General features: G+C 45.2%; 1 protein-coding gene across 2 annotated transcripts in view; it reads right to left on the reverse strand.

The window, feature by feature from the left end:
* LOC139275189 (high affinity cationic amino acid transporter 1-like) overlaps window positions 1–23,595 on the reverse strand; it is a 97,471-nt gene that overhangs the window by 17,041 nt on the left and 56,835 nt on the right. For both annotated transcript variants that reach the window (XM_070892306.1, XM_070892305.1), the window contains exons 3-6: window positions 19,028–19,186; window positions 15,057–15,231; window positions 8,881–9,011; window positions 7,277–7,499 (exon numbers count right to left, since the gene is read on the reverse strand). In XM_070892306.1, the coding sequence (XP_070748407.1) occupies window positions 7,277–7,499; window positions 8,881–9,011; window positions 15,057–15,231; window positions 19,028–19,186 (688 nt within the window). The remainder of the gene's footprint in view (window positions 1–7,276; window positions 7,500–8,880; window positions 9,012–15,056; window positions 15,232–19,027; window positions 19,187–23,595) is intronic.

The raw sequence follows: 23,595 nt of genomic DNA on the forward strand, positions 1-23,595 counted from the left end.
GTGTGGGATCAGAGAAAGTCACCCAATTTTAGTATTGTTGGTGGACATCCGCAGTACTTCGGGCCAACTCCGGTGCTCATCTGCCAGAGGAGGCCAGAATATGCAGCCTTGTTGCATGGGCCTGGGGTGGAGATCTGAAATGTGCCCTCTTTTAAGGGTCCTGCATGCAACAATTTAAAAAAATCTTCGGGGGGTGGGGGAGAAACCTGCCCAACGTCCTTGGCTTGATTCCTCAATGTGTTCCACAACCATCACGGAAATGGAATCAGGCAAAGGCTCAACATCAAAGGCCACAGGATCCCTGTTATACGGCTGGCATCTGGCATTGCTGGGTCCCAGCCGATTTGCTGGTCCTTCGATACTCTCACTGGACTAACAATGAAAATGAGCTGGAAGGGTCAAGGAATTATGGCCCCAGTGTAAAGCTTATATTTTTATCAAAAAATGACTAACATGTTGTCAATCTTCTCAGCACTAGTCGGTTGTGATAATGTTGTGAATCCAATTCTCTACAACACGTTGACTGCACTGAAGATTGTTGAAAAGAGCTCATTTATCATTTTCCATAGAAGAGCTGAATCATGTGTCAGAAGTGTAGCTGAATATGATAGTTGGAATAACCATTAAAAATTAATTACAACAACTGAATTTATTTGCCATATTTCTAAATATTAGGTTTGACAATGTATGTCTGGATGGGATAACCTGAATAAAGACTGCCCTCAAAAAGACTGGAGAAAGACTTCAAAAGATTAGTAGAATGGGCAGGCAGGTGGCAGATTCAATTTAATGTGGTTAAGTGTTGGGTAATACATTTTCAGAGAAAAAATAAGGGTCAGGAACTTCCTTGGAGTTGCTTCGGACAAAGTTTTGCTGGCGGAGTAGAAGCAGCTCCAAGGAAATTCCTGGCTGAAGAGCGGAAGCATGGACTTAATGGAAAGATACTGAAGGATATGGATGAATAGCAAGACCAAGGTGTTCAAATACGTAATTCTCCGAAACTGCAAGTGCAGGTAGATCAAACCATAAAAAAGGCCAGTTGAAATTTAGATTCTATAAATAAGGATCTAGTGTACAAATGTAAAGAAGGAATGATGAATTTATACAAAACGTTGTTTAGACCAGTTAGAATACGATGTGCAGTATTGGGCACCCCATTTATAGAAAGGAAATTAAATCCAGAGTACAGCGTAGAATGACCAGGATGATGCCAGGAATGGAAAACCAGTTATAAGTATAAACTTGGGATAATGAGACTATTTTCATAGAAGCAGGGAACACCAAGAAATTTAATAGATTTTTTTTTTAAATTATGAAAAATTTTGCTAAAGTGAACAGGGATAGCTATTTCCTCTGGAATGGGAAAGGGGATGGGAAGGTGGGAAAGGAGAGGAGGGTGATAGGGGCACTTTTTTTGCCCCAAGGGGAGAAAGTGGTATCAAACAGGGACAGAATTATGGCTCAGTGCAGGGCTTTTGTGACAAGTGACTTCTGACTGAAGAGAAGGTAGAAAGTTTGGCTGGTGTCCAACTTTCATCTGGATAACCTCTGGTTTATTACTACTTTAACATATTTTCTTCGGTCTGTATACAGTGAAAGCTTTTGGCTGTTTTTATGAAAATGATGGAGCTTCTTTCAAATGCCAGCATTGTGCGGTTGTGTGATTTTACTGCTTTAAGGTCTGGTTATGCATTATAGAATCAAACATTTTACAGCACAGGAGGCCATTTCGGCCCATTGCGTCCGTGCCGGCCGACCAAGAGCTATCCAGCCTAATCTAACTTTCCAGCTCTTAGTGCCGTAACCTACAGGGCTACGGACCAAGTGCACATCCAAGTATTTTTTTTAAATGTGCTGAGGCTTTCTGCCTCTACCACCCTTTCAGGCAGTGAGTTCCAGACCGCCGCTACTGTCTGGGTGAAGAACTTTCTCCTCATATCTCCTCTAAACCTCCCTCCAATTACTTTAAATCAATGTCCCTTGATTGTTGACCCCTCTGCCAAGGGAAACAGGTCCTTCCTATCCCCTTATAATTTTATACATCTCAATCAGGTCTCCCCTCAGCCTCCTCTGTTCCAAAGAAAGTATCTCCAATCTTTCCTCAGCCAAAATTCTCCAGTCAGCATTCTTGTAAATCTCCTCTGTACCCTTTCCAGTGCAATCACACCTTTCCTGTTATGTGGTGACCAGAGCTGCAGCCTAACCAGTGTTTTATACAGTTCAAGCATAACCTCCTTGCTCTTGTATTCCATGCCTCAACTAATAAAGACAAGTATTCCATATGCCTTTTTAACCACCTTATCTACCTGGCCTGCTACCTTCAGGGATCTGTGGACCTGCACTCCAAGGTTCCTTTGTTCCTCTACACTTTTCCGTGTCGTACCATTTAATGTGCATTCCCTTGCCCTTTTAGACCTCCCCAAATGCATTACCTCACACTTATCCAGATTGAATTCCATTTGTCACTGTTCCGCCCACCTGACCAGTACATTGATAGCTTCCTGCAATCCACAGCTTTCTTCTTCATCCATCACACAGCCTATTTTAGTGTCACCTGCAAACTTCTTCAGCATACCTCCAACATTCAAGTCCAAGTCATATACCACAAAAAGCAAGGGACCCAGCACTGAGCCCTGCGGAACCCCACTGAATTATAGCCTTCCAGTCACTAAAACATCCATCAACCATTACCCTTTGCTTCCTGCCGCTGAGCAATTTTGGAACCAATTTGCCACTTTGCCCTGGATCCCATAGCCGTTTACTTTTGTGATCAGTCTGCCATGTGGGACCTTATCAAAAGCTTTGCTACAATCCAGGAAGGAATTGAGTGCAATATCTCCAAGTTTGCAGATGACACTAAGCTGGGTGGCAGTGTGAGCTGTGAGGAGAACGCTAAGAGGCTGCAGGGTGACTTGGACAAGTTAGGCGAGTGGCAAAATGCATGGCAGGTGCAGTATAATGTGGATAAATGTGAGGTTATCCACTTTGGGGGCAAAAACACGAAGGCAGATTATTATCTGAATGGCGGCAGATTAGGAAAAGGGGAGGTGCAACGAGACCTGGGTGTCATGGTACATCAGTCATTGAAAGTTGGCATGCAGGTGCAGCAGGCGGTTAAGGCGGCAAATGGTATGTTGGCCTTCATAGCTAGGTGATCTGAGTATAGGAGCAGGGAGGTCTTACTGCAGTTGTACAGGGCCTTGGTGAGGCCTCACCTGGAATATTGTGTTCAGTTTTGGTCTCCTAATCTGAGGAAGGACGTTTGTGCTATTGAGGGATTGCAGCGAAGGTTCAACAGACTCGATTCCCGGGATGGCAGGACTGACATACGAGGAGAGACTGGATCGACTGGGCCTGTATTCACTGGAGTTTAGAAGGATGAGAGGGGACCTCATAGAAACACAAAATTCTGACAGGACTGAACAGGTTAGATGCAGGAAGAATGTTCCCGATGTTGGGGAAGTCCAGAACCAGGAGACACAGTCTAAGGATAAGGGGTAAGCCATTTAGGACTGAGATAAGGAGAAACTTCTTCACTCAGTTGTTAACCTGTGGAATTCCCTACCACAGAGAGTTGTTGATGCCAGTTCATTGGATATATTCAAAAGGGAGTTAGATATGGCCCTTACAACTAAAGGGATCAAGGGGTATGGAAAGAAAGCAGGAAAGGGGTACTGATTTGAATGATCAACCATGATCTTATTGAATGGTGGTGCAGGCTCGAAGGGCCGAATGGCCTACTCCTGCACCTATTTTCTTATGTTTCTATATACACTACATCATATGCATTGCCCTCATTGACCCTCCTGGTTACCTCCTCATAAAATTCAATCTAATTAGTTAGACACGACCTTCCTTGATTAATCCATGTCTTTCCAAATTAATATTTATCCTGTCCCTCGGGATTTTTTTCAATAATTTTCCCACCATTGAGGTTCGGCTGACTGGCCTGTAATTACTTGGTCTATCCCTTTCTCCTTTTTTAAACAAAGGTATAACATTAACAATCCTCCAGTCCGCTGGCACCATACCTGTAGCCAGAGAGGACAGGAAAATGATGGTCAGAGCCTCTGCTATTTCCTCTTTTGCTTTTCTACAGCCAGGGATACATTTCACCCACTTTCAAAGCTGCGAAGCCCCTTAATACTTCCTCTCTCACTAGGCTTATCTCATCTAATATTTCACACTCCTCCTCCCTCATTGCAAAGTCTACATCGCCCCTCTCTCCCGAGAAGCCTTTTCAAAGCCGAAAAGAGCTCATTTTTGCCCCAGGTTTTGCTGATTAATTCATGTCTCCAGCTTTTCAAATACTAAGTTCAGGCCTGGGCGCTTTTTAGCTCATTTCCTTTTCACGTCAAAGATCTTGAAGACTTCTCTCTATGTTAATCAATTTTTTTCCCCCACAAACACTTTTTAAAAAAAAAACTATTTCTTCTGTGTGGTTCCAAAAGTGGGTTTCTAAATTTTGTTTCAGATAGCCCTGTCACAATGTTATGTCACGAAACATTATACTCACAAAGCCACTTACAGGCATAATAGCTTTGGAATGCTGTCACCGTGCAGTGTTTTAAATACAGGTTGAACCTCAAAACCTGGCACCCTCGGGACCTGGCCTGTGCCAGAAAAGAAAATTTGCCGGACAACGGGAGGTCATGCCGACCCTCGTCTTACCTGCTCTTGATAACTGTACTCGTGCCCCTGACCAGCTCCGCCATGCTCTGGCTCCAAAACTCCCCCTATGCTCCTTCTCCACGCTGCTTTATTGAACATTGCCTCACAAGATGACATCCCGACCCCGAAGCTGGATATGCGCATGTGTTCTGCAGAAGGCTACTGCGCAGCATTTCAGGCCCAGAAACTGTTTGGAAGGGGGAGGAGCGCCGGAGAGAGGAGACAAGATTTAAAGAACAGAACGTGGCTGCTGTATTAAACGTCAACGAATTAGAAGGTAATTCTGACCGGGTAATGCCAACATCGCGTTCTGCGCTTGCGTCTCCCCCCAAGGGCCGGGAATGCTGCCGGACAAGGGAGATTGCCAGATAAGAGTGCGGGTTTTAAGAGGTTCAACCTGTACATAAGAAATGCATTGTTCCCGAGGAACTCGAGCACATGTATACAGAATACAGCAATTAGTGAAGGAATGCAGTCCATCAGAATAGCAGAACTGCACTTAGAATTTATATGGCAAAAGATTTGTGACAATAAAATACACTTTTGTTCCTTACAGCTCCTGAATTAACAGCTGATCCACTGAACAATTAAATTGGAAAGCTAAAAGGGCTCAATTTAATTGCTTACACTGCAATTTAGTGAACTTCTGGAGTAAAAAAAACCTCTTCCAATTCTAGTGAAATTACAAGGACCTGACAGACAAGTACAATGGATGATATAAGCACGTTATAATTGCCCTGACAACTCTTCCAGAACAGCAGTACTACACATTTACATTGACGGAGGTGGCAGCACTATTGCATTACTGGAGCAATCTGTACACAGCATTCAGATTGTGAATACACTGCTATAAGTTCTAAAAATCAAGCTGAACTTTTAAAGCCGCTATTTCAACTTGTGTATCAAAGCTTTCAATCACAATGGCCAGTGTCGCCATTTTACAAGCGCAAAGAGCTAAAGTGGCCAATATCGCAGGCAGCGTGCGTGTACATACTGAGCCACAGTACGCCGCCCGGCATATTAGCAAAGGATTCAAGAGGTGTCCGGGGCCCTCATTTGCAAATGGGGCCCAAGCCTGTTTGTTGCCTCCTTTGCCAGGCTGAATGCGTCAGGAAAATGTGATCTGCATATTACTGGACTAGTAATCCAGAAAATGAAAATTTGAATTTTTTTTTAATCTGGAAATAAAATGTAAAAACTAGAATCGGTAAAAGTGTCCATGAAGCTGTGGACTTGTAAAAACCCAACTGGTTCACTGATATCCTGGAGGGAAGGAAACCTCCCGTCCATGCCTGGTCTAGCCTAAATGTGACTCCAATCCCACACCCATGTGGTTGATTCTTAACTGCCACTTTGTTGTATCAAACTGCTAAACCACCATTCTCTCAGGGCAACTTAAGATGGGCAATAAATGCCTGTCTTGACAGCAATGCCCACATCCAGAGAATGATTATAAGTGTACTGGGATGCCAGAGGATTCCCAGGCCAGGGCGGAGGACATTCAAAATCTGAGTTCCCTCCCCACTAGGGTGGATGGAAGTTCTACTACTCGGAGCAGAGGCCAGGACTGTGCATATATGGGTCTGGCCTATTTCTCAGGCTTTTAGCTGCACTCCCGCTTGACTTACTGCAGGAAACGTGAATTAAGGGATTGGGAATAGAGTGGGCACATGGAATTAGGATTTCTACTTGTGTGGAGAATGGGTCAAATGGCCAGTTTCCGTGTTGTTATTTATATGTAAAAAGCTTATTGCTGCAAGATCCAAAAATGGTGTAAAAAAAATAAAGAGGCTGGTTTTCCGAATGTGCAGCGAGGAGCCTCGTCCACTGGGAGCATATGGCAGGAAATTGCAGGCATGCTCGGTTATGGAAGGAAAATCACGGGAAGCGTGTCTGCAATTTCCTGACATGGGCTCCTGGTGGGTGAGGCTCCACACTGGGAGCACGTATAGAGCAAATCAGCCCCAAAGTGTCAACGCTGCAAATACTTTCCAGATCAACCTTTTCATCAAGGCAAGTTTTAATGGCAACCACATTACAATATATGGTGCACACAATAGCACAACTTCAATAGTTGGAGGCATATAGTGGTCTGGGTGCAGGGACTCAGACACCATATGCCGCCACTGAACTGACTGCGTACCATAATGCATTACAGTGCAAGGTCAGCTCATCCAAATAAAGTTATTGTTCCCAATGCGCAGTGCCTGGCACAGAGCGCGTACTGGGGTCAGAGGAAGGTTAAGTAAAAGTATCTCTCCAAATGTTGGTGCCCATTATTCAAGTGGAACTATCTGCAAATGTAAAAAAAATGGAGGTAAGGTCCAGAGGCAGGAGAACATTCACAATGTTGCTTTGGAAATACTACAATCCAGTAAGAGATGCTGGAGCAAAGAGATTCCTTATATTCCTCATCCATAAATGTACTACTCTGCTGTTCGCTTTTGTAAATCACTCATGTATACATGTTTTCTTATTCTTTCATGTTCAACTTAAAACATAGTTCATGCATTCTAAAAATCTAGTATTAAATTTTCTAAAAAAAGATTTTGCAGCCATGCAAGTACTGCAATGGCTGGATTGAAAGAACAGGGTCACATAATACCTGGTGGACAAGGCACAGAGTGATCCAACTGCCACAGCATATTTTGCCCCATCCCAACCGACATACTTGAAAGCAACTGGCAAGGGGCTGTTCTTGTCCAGTAAATAATATGGCATCATCAATGTAAGGGCAGCAGACACTCCAAAATAGGCAACAAAACAGATCAGAAGGGAAGCAACAATTCCAAATGGAATGGCTCGCTGGGGATTTTTCACTTCCTCTCCTGAAAAAATAGTAAAGAGTAGAATACCATAAGAATCCATAAAGTAATGTTATATTACTCATTTTTGGTGCTGTATTCCTTACTAACAGCTCAACATCCATATTCAACTGAAAAGGCAGTCCAGCCTAACGGCAGAAATCCTTCGAGATGCTATCTTTTTTCCCCTTCCCACTTCCCGATATTGCTGACTTATCCTGGGGTATATTCAGCTGCATCAGGTGCTAACAACATCTCATGCTTCATTCAACTAGTTATTCTCCGTGTATGACACCTGGTTACATGTGTTGAGAGGCTAGCCGATAGTGCCGGACGAGGGGCATCATAGCTAACCCTGATCCGACGACATCCACAGACATGCACTTTCGAACAGGCATTACTGAATAGTAGAATCAAAAGCAGGGTCTTAACATCTGTAGTCAAAAAATATTTGAAAGCAACCTGTGGGCTACTATCAATGTTCATCCAGAGAGTGTAGCGTCCACAAGTAATCAGCATAGTTTTAAAAGAAAAATACATGCTTCATGAATCAATTTCTTTAAAGAGATTGCTCAATTATGGAAGTGGGCTATTCACTCGATAGAACTCTAATATTTTTGATATGGTGTAAATATGCTACAGATGATCATAAATCAGTGATTAAGAAAGGCTTATGAAGCTCGTTTCTTTTTTTTTTTAAACCAAGTATGTGCAATCTACCCAATTCTGTATTCTGCCCAGCCAATGAAAAAAGCTTCCACAACTATTATTGCCTTCCAAGAAAAAAATAATCTAGAGAACTCAAATATTTTATGCGCTAAATATGCATGGAATTTATTAATAAGTCATTAATCTCATTTTTTGAAAGTTTACCATTCTTGCAAGCAGCACGGTCATTAGGCAGTCATTAGGTTCAATATGCCAGTGCAAACATGGTGGGTGACTAATACTCTTTAAATGTAGCTCCCTTTTGGTGTTTTGCTTGGAGCACATTATCTCCCGAAAGCACCCTGATTGCTTACCGTGCAAGAATTGGATGTTTTAGTGGTCAGTTTTCAAGAAGCAGCGTGTTCCTTCTCAGTCAGCTTTTTAATGGAGTTGCAAAGCCTCCACTTAAAATGGAGCCTGTGATGCCAGTCCACTTGAGGACCCCCCAGCTGCAACTTGTTTTCTCCCTCAGCAACATCCACCCAAAGGATGAGTACACCCACCATTGTGTCTAACTGACAACAGTACTCCTAAGCATCCCGACATAATTAGATGCTTCCATACCACAACAGCTGTGGAGAATACACAAGAACAGCTTCTGTTCCCATGGTAATCAGAGATTACAGCTAGTTAAAATAATACAGTATATTGATTTGGCTTTCAACATGTGGAGCCATCAAACAAACCTTTCCCTCACCTGTAGTGGCAATACAGTCAAATCCTACAAAGGCATAGAAGCACGTGGCTGCACCTGAAAGTACTCCTGAAAAACCATAGGGCATGAATCCCCCAGCGCCATAATTCCAGCTACTGGGTTCTTTGGTGTAACTGCAGAAAAGAGGAGAAATGTATTTTTATTATGAATGAACAATCTGTTATCCAGACACAATTACCATGTCTGGCATTTTAAGGTTGGATATAAACAAAATACATTAAGGTTGCCCCATTCAATTCAAAATATCTGGCTATCATCAATTTAACAAAAAAAAAATCACTGCACTAGGGTGCCTATATGCAAAAAGTGTGTAGTTTCCATATTTTCCTAAAATGTAATTATCAGTTATACACTCATAAGCAGATTAGTTCACTGACCATTTTACAGTACATGTTACACATCATATTTTCAAGACAAGATGAACTAAACTTGGGCAACTATAAACTACAGCACTGACTGGTAACATAAAGGAACCAAGTTGAGGAGTATTTATGAAAATAACCTATTAAGTGGCAGCCAAAACTGCTGCAGAGGGGAAGAACCTGCCTGAACAACCTCCTTGACTACTTTGAGAAATCATATCCCAATTGCAAACCCTTGGGATACAATGGCCCTGAAAATCCGTGAAGGGAACCTCGGCCATTGATTCCAGCAGGTTTTCCAGGGCTATGGGGAAGTTCTCTATTTTGGCTGCCAATAGCAGATACCAGAACTGCTAGGCCCAGAAAGTCTGGTTAAAGAGCACTGGGCGGAGATAAGCTACTGCTCTTCCCCCACCTCAAAATGACTCCTGCTTTGCCCCCAGGGGATTGCATTGAAAATGTTCTTTTTAAAAAAAATCCAATCTCTTTATCTTCAATCCCAGCCACACTTTTCCCCTTGGTGGGTAGGTATACTTGGTCTGACCAGGTGGATCTCCACTGACTTTACACTGGAGGACAAAATACACGAACTCTAGATGCATAGATGTTCACAGCCCTGCCCCTGTAAAGGACAGGCGGAAGATCTACCCCACAAGGCCGATCAGAATCTGACTATAGGCACAGCCAGATCCCAGCCTAGTTTCTGCCGCTTCTGGCAGACTCCCTTTGATAGTTAGTATGCTGAAAGGGCAGCAGATTTTTGGGGTCAGTTTAATGCAATTCACATCATGTGTAAAAATCGTGGAGGTGGAGAAGGGATTGACTAAAGAGAGGGAGCAGTGGGTACTAGTTAAGGGAGGGAAGTCAGCCTTGGACTGGCTTACAATGTACTAAGTCGACTGCTGTAGGGGTAAGTGCCTCAGTACTGACTGTTTATGTAGATCAGGTGGTTAGTTTGCAGATGCAGCAGGTAATCAGGAAGGCAAATGGAATGTTGGCCTTCATTGCGAAAGGGATAGAATACAAAAGCAGGGAGGTGTTGCTACAACTGTATAAGGTATTGGTAAGGCCGCACCTGGAGTACTGCGTGCAGTCTTGGTCACCTTACTTAAGGAAGGATATACTAGCTTTGGAAGGGGTACAGAGACGATTCACTAGGCTGATTCCAGAAATGAGGGGGTTACCTTATGATGATAGATTGAGTAGACTGGGTCTTTACTTCTTGGAGTTTAAAATCATGAAAGGGATAGACAAGATAGAGGCAGAGAGGTTGTTTCCACTGGTGGGGGAGACTAGAACTAGGGGGCACAGCCTCAAAATACGGAGGAGCCAATTTAAAACCGAGTCGAGAAGGAATTTCTTCTCCCAGAGGGTTGTGAATCTGTGGAATTCTCTGCCCAAGGAAGCAGTTGAGGCTGGCTCATTGAATGTTTTCAAGTCAAAGATAGATAGATTTTTAAGCAATAAGGGAATTAAGGGTTACGGGGAGAGGGCGGGTAAGTGGAGCTGAGTCCACGACCAGATCAGCCATGACCTTATTGAATTGCGGAGCAGGCTCGAGGGGCTAGATGGCCTACTCCTGTTCCTAATTCTTATGTTCTTATGTTCTAGAAACAGATGACACCAAACAGACGGGAGGCAGCAGAATCTGCCGAAGAAGTCAATGAGTTACAGAGGACCTAGTGTGCAGAACTAAAGCAGATGAATTATAAGGACTTACACATTCCAAGAAAAATGAGGGGCATACTTAATGCATGGTTTTAACTAACAAGAGGCAGATTGAATGAGATTTGGGAGTGAAAAATTCCTGTCCAGTCATTGCAGAGCAACAAAGCAAACAGAATACTGAGCTATCCTGCTAGATTAGTAGATTGCAAATCTGAAGACATCCTACTGAAGCTGTATAGTCAAGCTCTGGTCAAGTTACATCCTGAATCAGGAAATTAGAGACGCATGTAACAAGGGTAAGGCAGTAATCATGGGGGACTTTAATCGACATAGACTGGGCAAACAAAATTTGCAGCAGAAGTGTGGAGGACGAATTCTTGGAATGTATACAATATAGTTTTCTAGATCATTAAGTGGAGGAACCAACTAGGGAACAGGCTATTTTAGATCTAGTATTGTTCATTAATAACCTTGTAGTGAAGGGGCTTTTAGGGGAGAGTGACCATAATATGATAGAATTTTATATTGAGTTTGAAAGTGATTTAGTTAAAACCAAAACCAGGGTCTTAAATCTAAACAAAGCAAACTACATAGGCATGAGGGGAGAGTTGGCTAAGGTAAATTGGAAAACTACATTAATTGTCCTAGGAGGAGAGATTGAATAGACTAGGCCTATATTCGAGTTTAAAAGAATGAAAGGTGATGTAATTGAAACATACAAAATTCTAACAGGGCTTGTTGACATGGTAGATGCAGGGAGGATGTTTCCCCTAGCTGGAGAGTCTAGAACTAAGGGTCACAGTCTCAGAATGAGGGGTCAGCCATTTAGGACTGAGATGGAGAAATTTCTTCACTCAGGAGGGGGGTGAAACTTGGGAATTCTCTACCCCAGAGGGCTGTCGAGGCTCAGTCGTTGAGTATATTCAAGACAGAGATCGATAAAATTTTTGGATATTAAAGGAATCAAGGGATATGGGGATTGTGCAGGAAAGTAGAGTTGAGGTAGAAGATCAGCCATCAGCATAGCAGGCTCGAGGGGCTGAATGGCCTACTCCTGCTCCCATTTCTTATGTTCTTATGAATACTGCACTCAATTTAGATCAGTGAGGCACAAGGAAAACATTCAAACCCTGGAAACAGTGCAGAGAAGGATCATATGGTTGATCCCATGTCAGAGGATTGAGCTGTGAGCAAAGGTTCAAAACCTCTGATTCTGCAGTCTTGAAAGGAGGCAAATCAAGTGGCAAACTTGGGTGTCTATATAGTGGAACACCTTAGTGTTAATGGAAGGATGAACTAGGTAGGCTTTCGACATTGGTGCTTATTTTGAGCTCTTTCTGAAATCCAACAGAGCTGTACTTCACAACTTAATATAGTGGCACACTGCTCATTCTAACTCAATATAAATTATGTTGAACAACTTAAAATTTTATTGCTTGTAAAATCAAGTCCTGGACATGAATGAGGTTGAAAGATTATCTAAGCTTTTATTTATTGACATCCCACTTATATTGCCATTATACTTTAATTATAGCACAGTAGTTGGTCAATGAACTAATGAGGCATGATTGTGCTAATTATAGTAACCATTTATACCCACAGAGTTTCAAAAACAGCAATTTGCATGCACAAATAAGTACACATGCTAAAGCAAGAACCTCAGGCGTAATATTTTCTTCTGTTGGACTGAACAGATCCATCATGTAGATTTGATGCTGGCACACAAAGTCATAGCCAGTAAACTGACTGTCCTGGTGTTTCTAATGGGGAGTTGAATAATACGCTGTTTTTTGGGGCTCAATTTTCTCCAGTGATTTGCGCTGTTTTTTTGGCGCAGGTTGCATTTCTTGGCCTAAGTTAAAAAAACAAGTTTCCCCGATCAATTTGCACTAGTTAGTTACGATTTTTTTTTGGTACGTTTTTTTTTCCAGCCAGCCAAAGTGGGGCGAAACCTGCCACCCGTGCCAATTCTGGCCATTTATGCAAGTTAAGGCAGCTGAGAGTTACTCCAGTTCTTCTTAAGCCAGCGTTTGTGGCCTCTGTAGAAAAACCTTCTGGTGCGTTAAAGAAATCAGCGTAGGTAAATGCAGCAAAATGCCCAGACAGCAGCAGCAGGAGAGGTAAGAGAGGGGGAAGGGGCATTTTGGGTATAGTTAGGTGCAGGGGAGCAGATCGGGAGGCCACTCGGCCAGGGCTAGGTGCAGGGGGGCAGACCGGGAGGCCACTCGGCCAGGGCTAGATGCAGGGGAAGCGGACCGGGAGGCCACTCGGCCAGGGCTAGGTGCAGGGGAAGCGGACCGGGAGGCCACTCGGCCAGGGCTAGGTGCAGGGGGGGGGAGGGGTGGGTGGACCAGGCCACTCGGCCAAGGCTAGGTACGGGGGGGGGGGGGGGGGGGGAGGTGGACCAGGCCACACGGCCAGGGCTAGGTGCAGGGGAAGCGGACCGGGAGGCCACTCGGCCAGGGCTAGGTGCAGGGGGGGGGGGCGTGGGTGGACCAGGCCACTCGGCCAGGGCTAGGTGCGGGGGAAGCGGACCGGGAGGCCACTCGGCCAGGGCTAGGTGCAGGGGGGCAGACCAGGAGGCCACTCGGCCAGGGCTAGATGCAGGGGAAGCGGACCGGGAGGTCACTCGGCCAGGGCTAGGTGCAGGGGAAGCGGACCGGGAGGCCACTCGGCCAGGGCTAGGTGCGGGGGGGGGGGGCGGGTGGACCAGGCCACTCGGCCAGGGCTAGGTGCAGGGGAAGCGGACCGGGAGGCCACTCGGCTAGGGCTAGGTGCGGGTGAAGCGGACCGGGAGGCCACTCGACCAGGGCTAGGTGCGGGGGGGGGCGCGGGTGGACCAGGCCACTCGGCCAGGGCTAGGTGCGGGGGAAGCGGACCGGGAGGCCACTCGGCCAGGGCTAGGTGCAGGGGGGCAGACCAGGAGGCCACTCGGCCAGGGCTAGATGCAGGGGAAGCGGACCGGGAGGTCACTCGGCCAGGGCTAGGTGCAGGGGAAGCGGACCGGGAGGCCACTCGGCCAGGGCTAGGTGCGGGGGGGGGGGGGCGGGTGGACCAGGCCACTCGGCCAGGGCTAGGTGCAGGGGAAGCGGACCGGGAGGCCACTCGGCTAGGGCTAGGTGCGGGTGAAGCGGACCGGGAGGCCACTCGACCAGGGCTAGATGCGGGGATCGGCACCGGCATTTGGGGGGGGGGGGGCGGGGCTTTAATAATTTATTTTAAGGTGCTTGTAAAGTTGCTGCAATGTTTAATGTGCTTGTGCAGGTTGCTGTGAGCTGGCTATATGTTTCACTTTCCAGCCTCAGCCCGCATTGTGCCTCTGGTTACCGTGGCAACCGGATCTTTTTGGCGCAGATCAAGGCTCCACCCCCAAACTAAAGGACAGGCTAGGTTGCACCAAATTGAAGACATCAAACAGAGAAACTTGGAACATTTTTTTTGGCATACTTGGGCCCTAAAAAAACATGCGTAACTCCAAGTAAATTGAGCCCATTATGTAGGCCTAGTAAGTCTCTCTCTTTTGGTTCCTAAGAGGATCTCTCTTCCTCTTCATTCTCTCTATCCCTCAAGAGATTCTGTTTCCCTGTTCTCAACCCTCAGCTGCAGTACTGCCAATTTTCAGGATGTTTGTACCCCAATAGTCAGTAGAAAATCACCCCAAACGTAGGCAACATTTAAGTCAGCCCAGGAGTTGGCCAAAAATCTGAATTTTATTAATATGTGCCATTTTATGCAACACAACTTTACCATCCACTGTTCTGTTTAAATAACAGCAAATGCTTTAATATCATTTTCTCACAGGTCACTATTTTGTGTGGCTCTAATTTTTTGTAATACCCTAGCTTGTTCTGTGAATGAAGAGATTTTCTCTCCCCCTCTCACTTTCTATAGTTCTTATATTTTACACCCCACCCCCCCCCACCCACCCAAGTGCCTGTTTCTTTGTTTATATAGTTTCTGTAATATTTTCTCTCTCCCTCTGCAGTGTTGTAATGTTTTGTCCCTCTGTCTCTGCATATCTATTCCTCTGTCTCTGAAGTTTCTACTTTACTTTCTCCTACTGGCAAGTAAGACAAGATATTACCATTCCTATTTGATCATTGTGAAAGTCAGCATTTCTGCACTCACTTCTCTGAGGCAGTACTATTTGTCCCATTAATCAAGACATCCTCACTCAGCTGCCAATTCTTGAGCGACCCTTTCACAAAGCCGGAGACCATGACAAAACACAGCACGAGAATATTGATGCAAGTGAAGACTTTGTTCACCATTGCTGACTCCTTCACACCGAAAGATAATAATCCTGAACAAATGAAGAGATATTTATCAGAAACATTGTCACAAAGAATCTTAAGTTCATAACAAAGTTTTTTTACAACAGATTTTAAGTAGTACTATCCAGCTAGAGACAGCTCAAACAATCTGCCAGCAATCTGTTTTGGCACAGAATGGATGCAAGTATGATATAGGTACAAATAGCGTAACTTGAACATGGTCTATAGAGGTTGCTATGAGCTTCCCTATTAACAGAACATTATCTCATCCAGTAACATGCCTTCACTTCTCTCATCCTAGAGCCCCCCTCCGCACATACAATCTTTCTACCAAATGTGTATCTAAAAAAATTTACACAAATTACTGCAATCTCTAAAAGATTGATCCATACCAATTTGGAAACTAGAGACATTGTTAGGTACACAAAGCTTGGGTACTCAAAGCACTGTAAATAAAAGCCTATCCTCATCTTAACTCCAGTCAAACAGCTGTCAGGAGGGGAAATAAACATGCTATGTGCAGAGGGAAAGTAACATGGCTGTGACAGCAAATACAGCACATAACTCCTGATGCTTCTTGACAGATTTTAATTTATGTGATTGGTATCAAAGGGACAGCAGGCTAATGACCAAGAGAAAACATTTCAAAGACTGAAGTTTGGCAAAGGATGCTGCTTGAAGCATCTTTTCTTTAATCACCATTCTAAGATTTGAGAGTCATCACCCCTCCCCATCCCCAATCTGCTTGAGAATTTGTTGCAAAACTTTCGGCTAGAAAGATGTTCAAACCAGGACTCCGCATAAGTCAGAAGTTAAAACTTAGCTTGGTCTGAAACCTATGCTTTCAATTTGAAAACAGACTCAACACTGCCATCACTGTCATGTAGTAGCAGAAAACACAACTGAGATTGATGCAAGCAGAAAAAGAACTGAGGAACAGCTGACAATATACTAAGCATAGCAGAAGATAAATCATTGGATGGGATGATGCAGTGCATTCTTGAAAAGGCATTGATGGATACCAATGGTGTGTGGAAGATGAAGAATATAAAAAGCCTTCTGCTACATTTACAAAACCAACAATCTTAACCCCATTCTATTTTATACACCCACACCCATTGTTAGTATTTGTTAGTGTCAGTGTGTGAACGAATTTTAAAAAAAATGCCAAGCCCAACATGGCAAGAAAATTCTTGCCAACAGTCTGAACGTTAAAATCTTCCCAAGCTAGAACATGCATTTATATAGCATTTTATTATCTTTCCGATCAATTAATTGCTTTGAAGTCACTTTACTGAAAGCTCAAGTCTGCCTTGGCTCCAAATCTGTATATCTCTAATCAGCATATAACCCACCATTTAAATCAATTACTCTTGCAAGAGATCTGTAATGTGTACAGCACCAATTATGTTGGTTTTATCTTGCAGCTTTTTGGATTGATGTGGCACCTTCTTGGGTACAGACGCAAGACCAGAAGTGAAGTACAAAATGGCCAACAGTAGACCAGTGCACTGTTAATAAAGTCACCTGGAAGACATTGTCTCAATGTAGTCCAAAAGCAGCTGTAGTGCGAAAGCAGTTAATGCAAAGCTCCACCAAAATAGGGAAGATCTTAAAAACAAACTTCAGGTGCCTATTGGGCAGTCATTCACATTTTAATGATTGAAAGGAGCTGACTATGCTTCCGTGAGAAGTTGGTGAGCGGCCTCCTTGTAGATGCTCCATTATGTAGGCTGCTCTCAACAACAATGTGAGCAGCAGCCAAAGCATGTTTTCACAGCAATGTCATTGGGAAGCAGAGATAATGGCCCTGAAATTATGGTTGGAGATTTCCCACCAGTGGATGACTCAGACCACAAAAATATTTACGAATGTTCCTGGTGGTCCCGGAGGAACGAACACTTGCGCTATGAGACCTCCATATGCAGCCCAGCAGAGAGGCCCACGTATTCCAAGAGCGTATGTGCATCCTGTGATCACGTGGGCTGGACCAACCGATGAAAATGGCGTATCCCCATTCACAGTAATGGTGAATTCCATTTATATGGCGATCACCATTTCTGTGCATGGGGATACCTAAAAAAATAAATGTTTTAAGTAAAAAAAAATACTTCACATTTAAAATTAATTGAAATTGAATTTAGTTAAATGTTTTAGACAAACATGTACTTTAAGAATTTTTTTTATATGTCGTAATAAACGTACCTTAATGGACAGAGTTTTTAATATAAAAATTATTGATAAAATGTTATTTTTCTATCTTTTAAAACTCTTACACTGGTAAAAGCAGACCTTATGCTGGGTAAGAGTTGGGCAAATAGCCCAAATTTCCACCAGCGAAGCCCCTTCTCCCGGATTTTAGCACTTTCCCTTGTAAAACATATACAAATCAGCACTGATAAAGGATGTAACACCGTACTGGTTGGCAACTGGATCCTGTCTAACATGCATCTGCATAATAGACTACACTAAATTACTGCAGGCTCTGGTCAAACCTAAGGGGCCAAATTTACTTCACCATTCTGGCAGACTCCTACCAGACCTTTTCAACACCACTGACAGAGGATGGAGCCTCGGGCGGGGGATGCCCTAGGCTGAGATTTATCGCTTCCCCAACCTTAGAGGGGCCTGTTGGGAGGCTGGAGGTTTGGTACGATGAGATGAGGCATACTTGTGTCCAGAAGGGCACAAGTGGGCTCTACCGAAGGGTCCAGGCCAGGGAAAAAGTCAAAAGAACTCTTTTCCCTGGGGGCCAGTGGGACTGGGCATTCCCTTCATCCTATGATGTCAGCCAGACAGTTGGAGTTTCCAGCAGCATAGGGCACAGGCACGCGTGTAGCCTTATGCAATTGAGGTAGCCCGCTATTGACCCCATACTCCAGCAGAGTCACAACTCGAAGGCACCAGCAGATGCGATCCAGACGTAACTGCTGATATCACAGTCCAAGAATTTTTGTGGCCAAAATGAGGAACTACTGATGCAATGGATTAACTGTTACACTCCAATATAAGATTAAATCACCAAACTTCTGGAGCAGATCATTTTGAGGCCAGTGCTTATTTCAATAACACCAAACACAGAAAAATAACTTTCAAAAATTGTTTGTGTCGTGAATGTTAAATGTGTAGTAACGATCTCTTAAATAAAAATGTTGGCCTCAAGACTAATATAAAAAGGAAAAGTTCAAACTGCCAAGCAACATTATGGAGACAGTCCAAGCAAGAATTAAAAATACAGGTTGAACCTTCCTTATCCGGAACCCTCAGGACCTGGCCTGCTCCAGATATGGAATTTTTCCGGACAAGGGGTGGTCACATTAAATTGGATGGTACAGGTACTGAGCAAGGGGATATCGTGGCTGGCTGGCTTGGGGCAGAGTGCGCGGCAGAGAGATCATGGGGTGGGGGCGGTGATCGTGGGGTCAGGCCAGCAATTGCCGGAGTCAGCAGCGAGGAAGGATTTCAATTTGTTCATGTCAGAGTTCTGCGCATGTGTCACCCGGTGGCCGAGAACAGTTCTGGACGAGGGGTGATTCTGGATAAAGGAGTTCTGGATACAGGAGGTTCAACCTATAGTCTAGTTTGAGGGGTTTTCTGACTAGTATTACATCCCCCCCCCACCCCAATAAAGCTCGAGTTTGGTGAAACAGTAAAAAAAAACAGAACCCCTAGTCAAGCCACAACATTTATTGTACTTTTATTTACTGAAGGTCACTCTACCCTTCCATGATTACTGAAGCTCACTTAAGCTGTAGTTAACTTAGCTTAAATAACTATAACAATAAGTTTGCAAAACAGTGATTGTTGACATAAAAGAACACATGCCTGTTAGCAGTAAGATTATAAATACAGCAAAGATATCTGGGTATTCTGCCAATACTCCAGGAGCCTTCATTGCCATATATTGACGGCAGAACACTTCGATGTGTTTACCGATGAGCTCATCGAATGTGGCACTCCATGCTCTTGCAACACTTGACGTTCCTGTATTAAGAGATAGAAAAATAATCTATTTAAATGTTACCAATTATTGCTTTAGAAATGTGAATTTACAGCCGTTTAAAGAAATGGGCAATTAAACAAAACAAATAGGTATTTGCCAGTGTCAGATATTCAAGCTGCACATTCGGTGTAATATTAGTGTTCAACATCATCATCATAGGTAGTTCCTTGAAATCGAGGAAGACTGTGTCTCTCCAGTCACTTCTGGTTAATGATGTATCCAACCTGGCACTTAGTTTTCACCAGCAAGACCAAGTCTCAACTTTGGGTTAATGATTTGACCCACCTTCAACCTCCCCCAGGGCTAAACTCAGGCGGGTCGGCCAATTTCCTGACTCCTTACGGGGCTAAATGGAGTCTTATGCGGTCCCTTCCGCGAGGGAGCCGAAGCCCCAGCCTCTGCCAGGCTTCAGGCTGCTGCTTTTAAAGCCCGACCAAAAACCCAAAAAATGGGCAAAAAGGGAAAAATTCCCGCCCAAAAAGAGTTAAGTCGGTTGGGCGGTAGCCCTGGTCAGTCTCTGCAGACCTGGAGGCTCGAGACGTGACTTTGGAAAGTTGACCAAGTCTCAATCAGCCACCTCCTGTGCAGGTACCCAGTCAACCCCCAAGGACAGAAATGACAAGTGTCAAAGACTTGCTTCCACTCCAAAAGTGAGTTCTCAGGTGACTGAACAGTCCAATACGGGATTTACAGTCTCTGTCTCAGGTGGGACAGACAGTCCTTGGAGGAAAGGGTGGGTGGGGAGTCTGGTTTGTCACACGCTCCTTCCGCTGCCTGCGCTGGTTTTCTGCATGCTCTCGGCGACGAGACTCGAGGTGCTCAGTGCCCTCCCGGATGCTCTTCCTCCGCTTAGAGCAGTCTTTGGCCAGGGACTCCCGGTTGTCTGTGGGGATGTTGCACTTTATTAAGGAGGCTTTGAGGGCGTCCTTGAAACGTTTCCTCTGCCCATCTGGGGCTCGCTTGCCGTGTAGGAGTTCCAAGTAAAGCGCTTGCTTTGGAAGAACATAAGAACATAAGAATTAGGAACAGGAGTAGGCCATCTAGCCCCTCGAGCCTGCTCCGCCATTCAACAACAGAGGCAGCGGCCTGTAAAAGGCTCAGCAGTCCGGGGAGCGTCGAGAGAGGCGGGAGTCGAGAGAGGCAGCGGCCTGTAAAAGGCTCAGCAGTCCGGGGAGCGTCGAGAGTCCAGAGAGGCAGCGGCCTGTAAAAGGCTCAGCAGTCCGGGGAGCGTCGAGAGAGGCGGGAGTCCAGAGAGGCAGCGGCCTGTAAAAGGCTCAGCAGTCCGGGGAGCGTCGAGAGAGGCGGGAGTCCAGAGAGGCAGCGGCCTGTAAAAGGCTCAGCAGTCCGTGGAGAGACGAGAGAGGCAGCGGCCTGTAAAAGGCTCAGCAGTCCGGGGAGCGTCGAGAGAGGCGGGAGTCCAGAGAGGCAGCGGCCTGTAAAAGGCTCAGCAGTCCGGGGAGCGTCGAGAGAGGCGGGAGTCCAGAGAGGCAGCGGCCTGTAAAAGGCTCAGCAGTCCGGGGAGCGTTGAGAGAGGCGGGAGTCCAGGGAGGCGTACCGGTGCAGCTCCAGCTGAGAGAAGTCAAAAAAGAAGTAGAAAGAAATCAGGTGGTGACGTCACAGCCAACGTGGTAAGTGATTGGCTGCTGATTGGTGAGTAGTTTTTCTTTTTCTTTATTAGTCAGTAACTTTTAACATTGTTGTCGGCAATTTAAAGTGTATCTAAGGGTTAAGTCATGGCAGGACAGCTCGGTCACGTGATATGCTCCTCCTGTACCATGTGGGAACACGGAGACAACACCAGTGTCCCTGACGACTACATGTGCGGGAAGTGTGTCCACCTCCGGCTACTGACGGTCCGCGTTGCGGAGTTGGAGCTGAAGGTGGATTCACTCTGGAGCATCCACGATGCTGAGAATGACGTGAGTATCACGTGTAGCGAGTTGGTCTTACCGCAGGAGAAGGGTCCACAGCCAGCGAGGGAATGGAAGACCAGCAGGAAGAGTAGTGCAAGGAAGGTAGTGCAGGGGTCCCCTGTGGTCATCCCACTGCAAAACAGATACACTGCTTTGAGTGCTGTTGAGGGGGATGACTCACCAGGAGCGGGCAGCAGCAGCCAAGTTCATGGCACCGTGGCTGGCTCTGTTGCACAGGAGGGCAGGAAAAAGAGTGGCCGAGCGATAGTGATAGGGGATTCAATTGTAAGGGGAATAGATAGGCGTTTCTGCGGCCGCAACCGAGACTCCAGGATGGTATGTTGCCTCCCTGGTGCAAGGGTCAAGGATGTCTCGGAGCGGGTGCAGGACATTCTAAAAAGGGAGGGAGAACAGCCAGTTGTCGTGGTGCACGTTGGTACCAATGACATAGGTAAAAAAAGGGATGAGGTCCTACGAAATGAATTTAAGGAGCTAGGAGCTAAATTAAAAAGTAGGACCTCAAAAGTAGTAATCTCGGGATTGCTACCAGTGCCACGTGCTAGTCAGAGTAGGAATCGCAGGATAGCTCAGATGAATACGTGGCTTGAGCAATGGTGCAGCAGGGAGGGATTCAAATTCCTGGGGCATTGGAACCGGTTCTGGGGGAGGTGGGACCAGTACAATCCGGACGGTCTGCACCTGGGCAGAATCGGAACCAATGTCCTCGGGGGAGTGTTTGCTAGTGCTGTTGGGGAGGAGTTAAACTAATATGGCAGGGGGATGGGAACCAATGCAGGGAGATAGAGGGAAACAAAAAGGAGGCAAAAACAAAAGACAGAAAGGAGATGAGTAAAAGTGGAGGGCAGAGAAACCCAAGGCAAAGAACAAAAAGGGCCATTGTACAGCAAAATTCTAAAAGGACAGAGGGTGTTAAAAAAAACAAGCCTAAAGGCTTTGTGTCTTAATGCAAGGAGTATCCGCAATAAGGTGGATGAATTAACTGTGCAAATAGATGTTAACAAATATGATGTGATTGGGATTACGGAGACGTGGCTCCAGGATGATCAGGGCTGGGAACTCAACATCCAGGGGTATTCAACATTCAGGAAGGATAGAATAAAAGGAAAAGGAGGTGGGGTAGCATTGCTGGTTAAGGAGGAGATTAAGGCAATAGTTAGGAAGGACATTAGCTTGGATGATGTGGAATCTATATGGGTAGAGCTGCAGAACACCAAAGGGCAAAAAACGTTAGTGGGAGTTGTGTACAGACCTCCAAACAGTAGTAGTGATGTTGGGGAGGGCATCAAACAGGAAATTAGGGGTGCGTGCAATAAAGGTGCAGCAGTTATAATGGGTGACTTTAATATGCACATAGATTGGGCTAACCAAACTGGAAGCAATACGGTGGAGGAGGATTTTCTGGAGTGAATAAGGGATGGTTTTTTAGACCAATATGTCGAAGAACCAACTAGGGGGGAGGCCATCTTGGACTGGGTGTTATGTAATGAGAGAGGATTAATTAGCAATCTCGTTGTGCGAGGCCCCTTGGGGAAGAGTGATCATAATATGGTGGAATTCTGCATTGGGATGGAGAATGAAACAGTTAATTCAGAGACCATGGTCCAGAACTTAAAGAAGGCTAACTTTGAAGGTATGAGGCGTGAATTGGCTGGGATGGATTGGCGAATGATACTTAAGGGGTTGACTGTGGATGGGCAATGGCAGACATTTAGAGACCGCATGGATGAACTACAATAATTGTACATTCCTGTCTGGCATAAAAATAAAAAAAGGGAAGGTGGCTCAACCGTGGCTATCAAGGGAAATCAGGGAGAGTATTAAAGCCAAGGAAGTGGCATACAAATTGGCCAGAAATAGCAGCGAACCTGGGGATTGGGAGAAATTTAGAACTCAGCAGAGGAGGACAAAGGGTTTGATTAGGGCAGGGAAAATCGAGTATGAGAAGAAGCTTGCAGGGAACATTAAGACGGATTTCAAAAGTTTCTATAGATATGTAAAGAGAAAAAGGTTAGTAAAGACAAACGTAGGTCCCCTGCAGTCAGAATCAGGGGAAGTCATAACAGGGAACAAAGAAATGGCGGACCAATTGAACAAGTACTTTGGTTCGGTATTCACGAAGGAGGACACGAACAACCTTCCGGTTATAAAAGGGGTCGGGGGGTCTAGTAAGGAGGAGGAACTGAGGGAAATCCTTATTAGCCGGGAAATTGTGTTGGGGAAATTGATGGGATTGAAGGCCGATAAATCCCCAGGGCCTGATGGACTGCATCCCAGAGTACTTAAGGAGGTGGCCTTGGAAATAGTGGATGCGTTGACAGTCATTTTCCAACATTCCATTGACTCTGGATCAGTTCCTATGGAGTGGAGGGTAGCCAATATAACCCCACTTTTTAAAAAAGGAGGGAGAGAGAAAACAGGGAATTATAGACCGGTCAGCCTGACATCGGTAGTGGGTA

This window comes from Pristiophorus japonicus, chromosome 10, assembly GCF_044704955.1.
Source record: "Pristiophorus japonicus isolate sPriJap1 chromosome 10, sPriJap1.hap1, whole genome shotgun sequence".
Classification (NCBI taxonomy): domain Eukaryota; kingdom Metazoa; phylum Chordata; class Chondrichthyes; family Pristiophoridae; genus Pristiophorus; species Pristiophorus japonicus.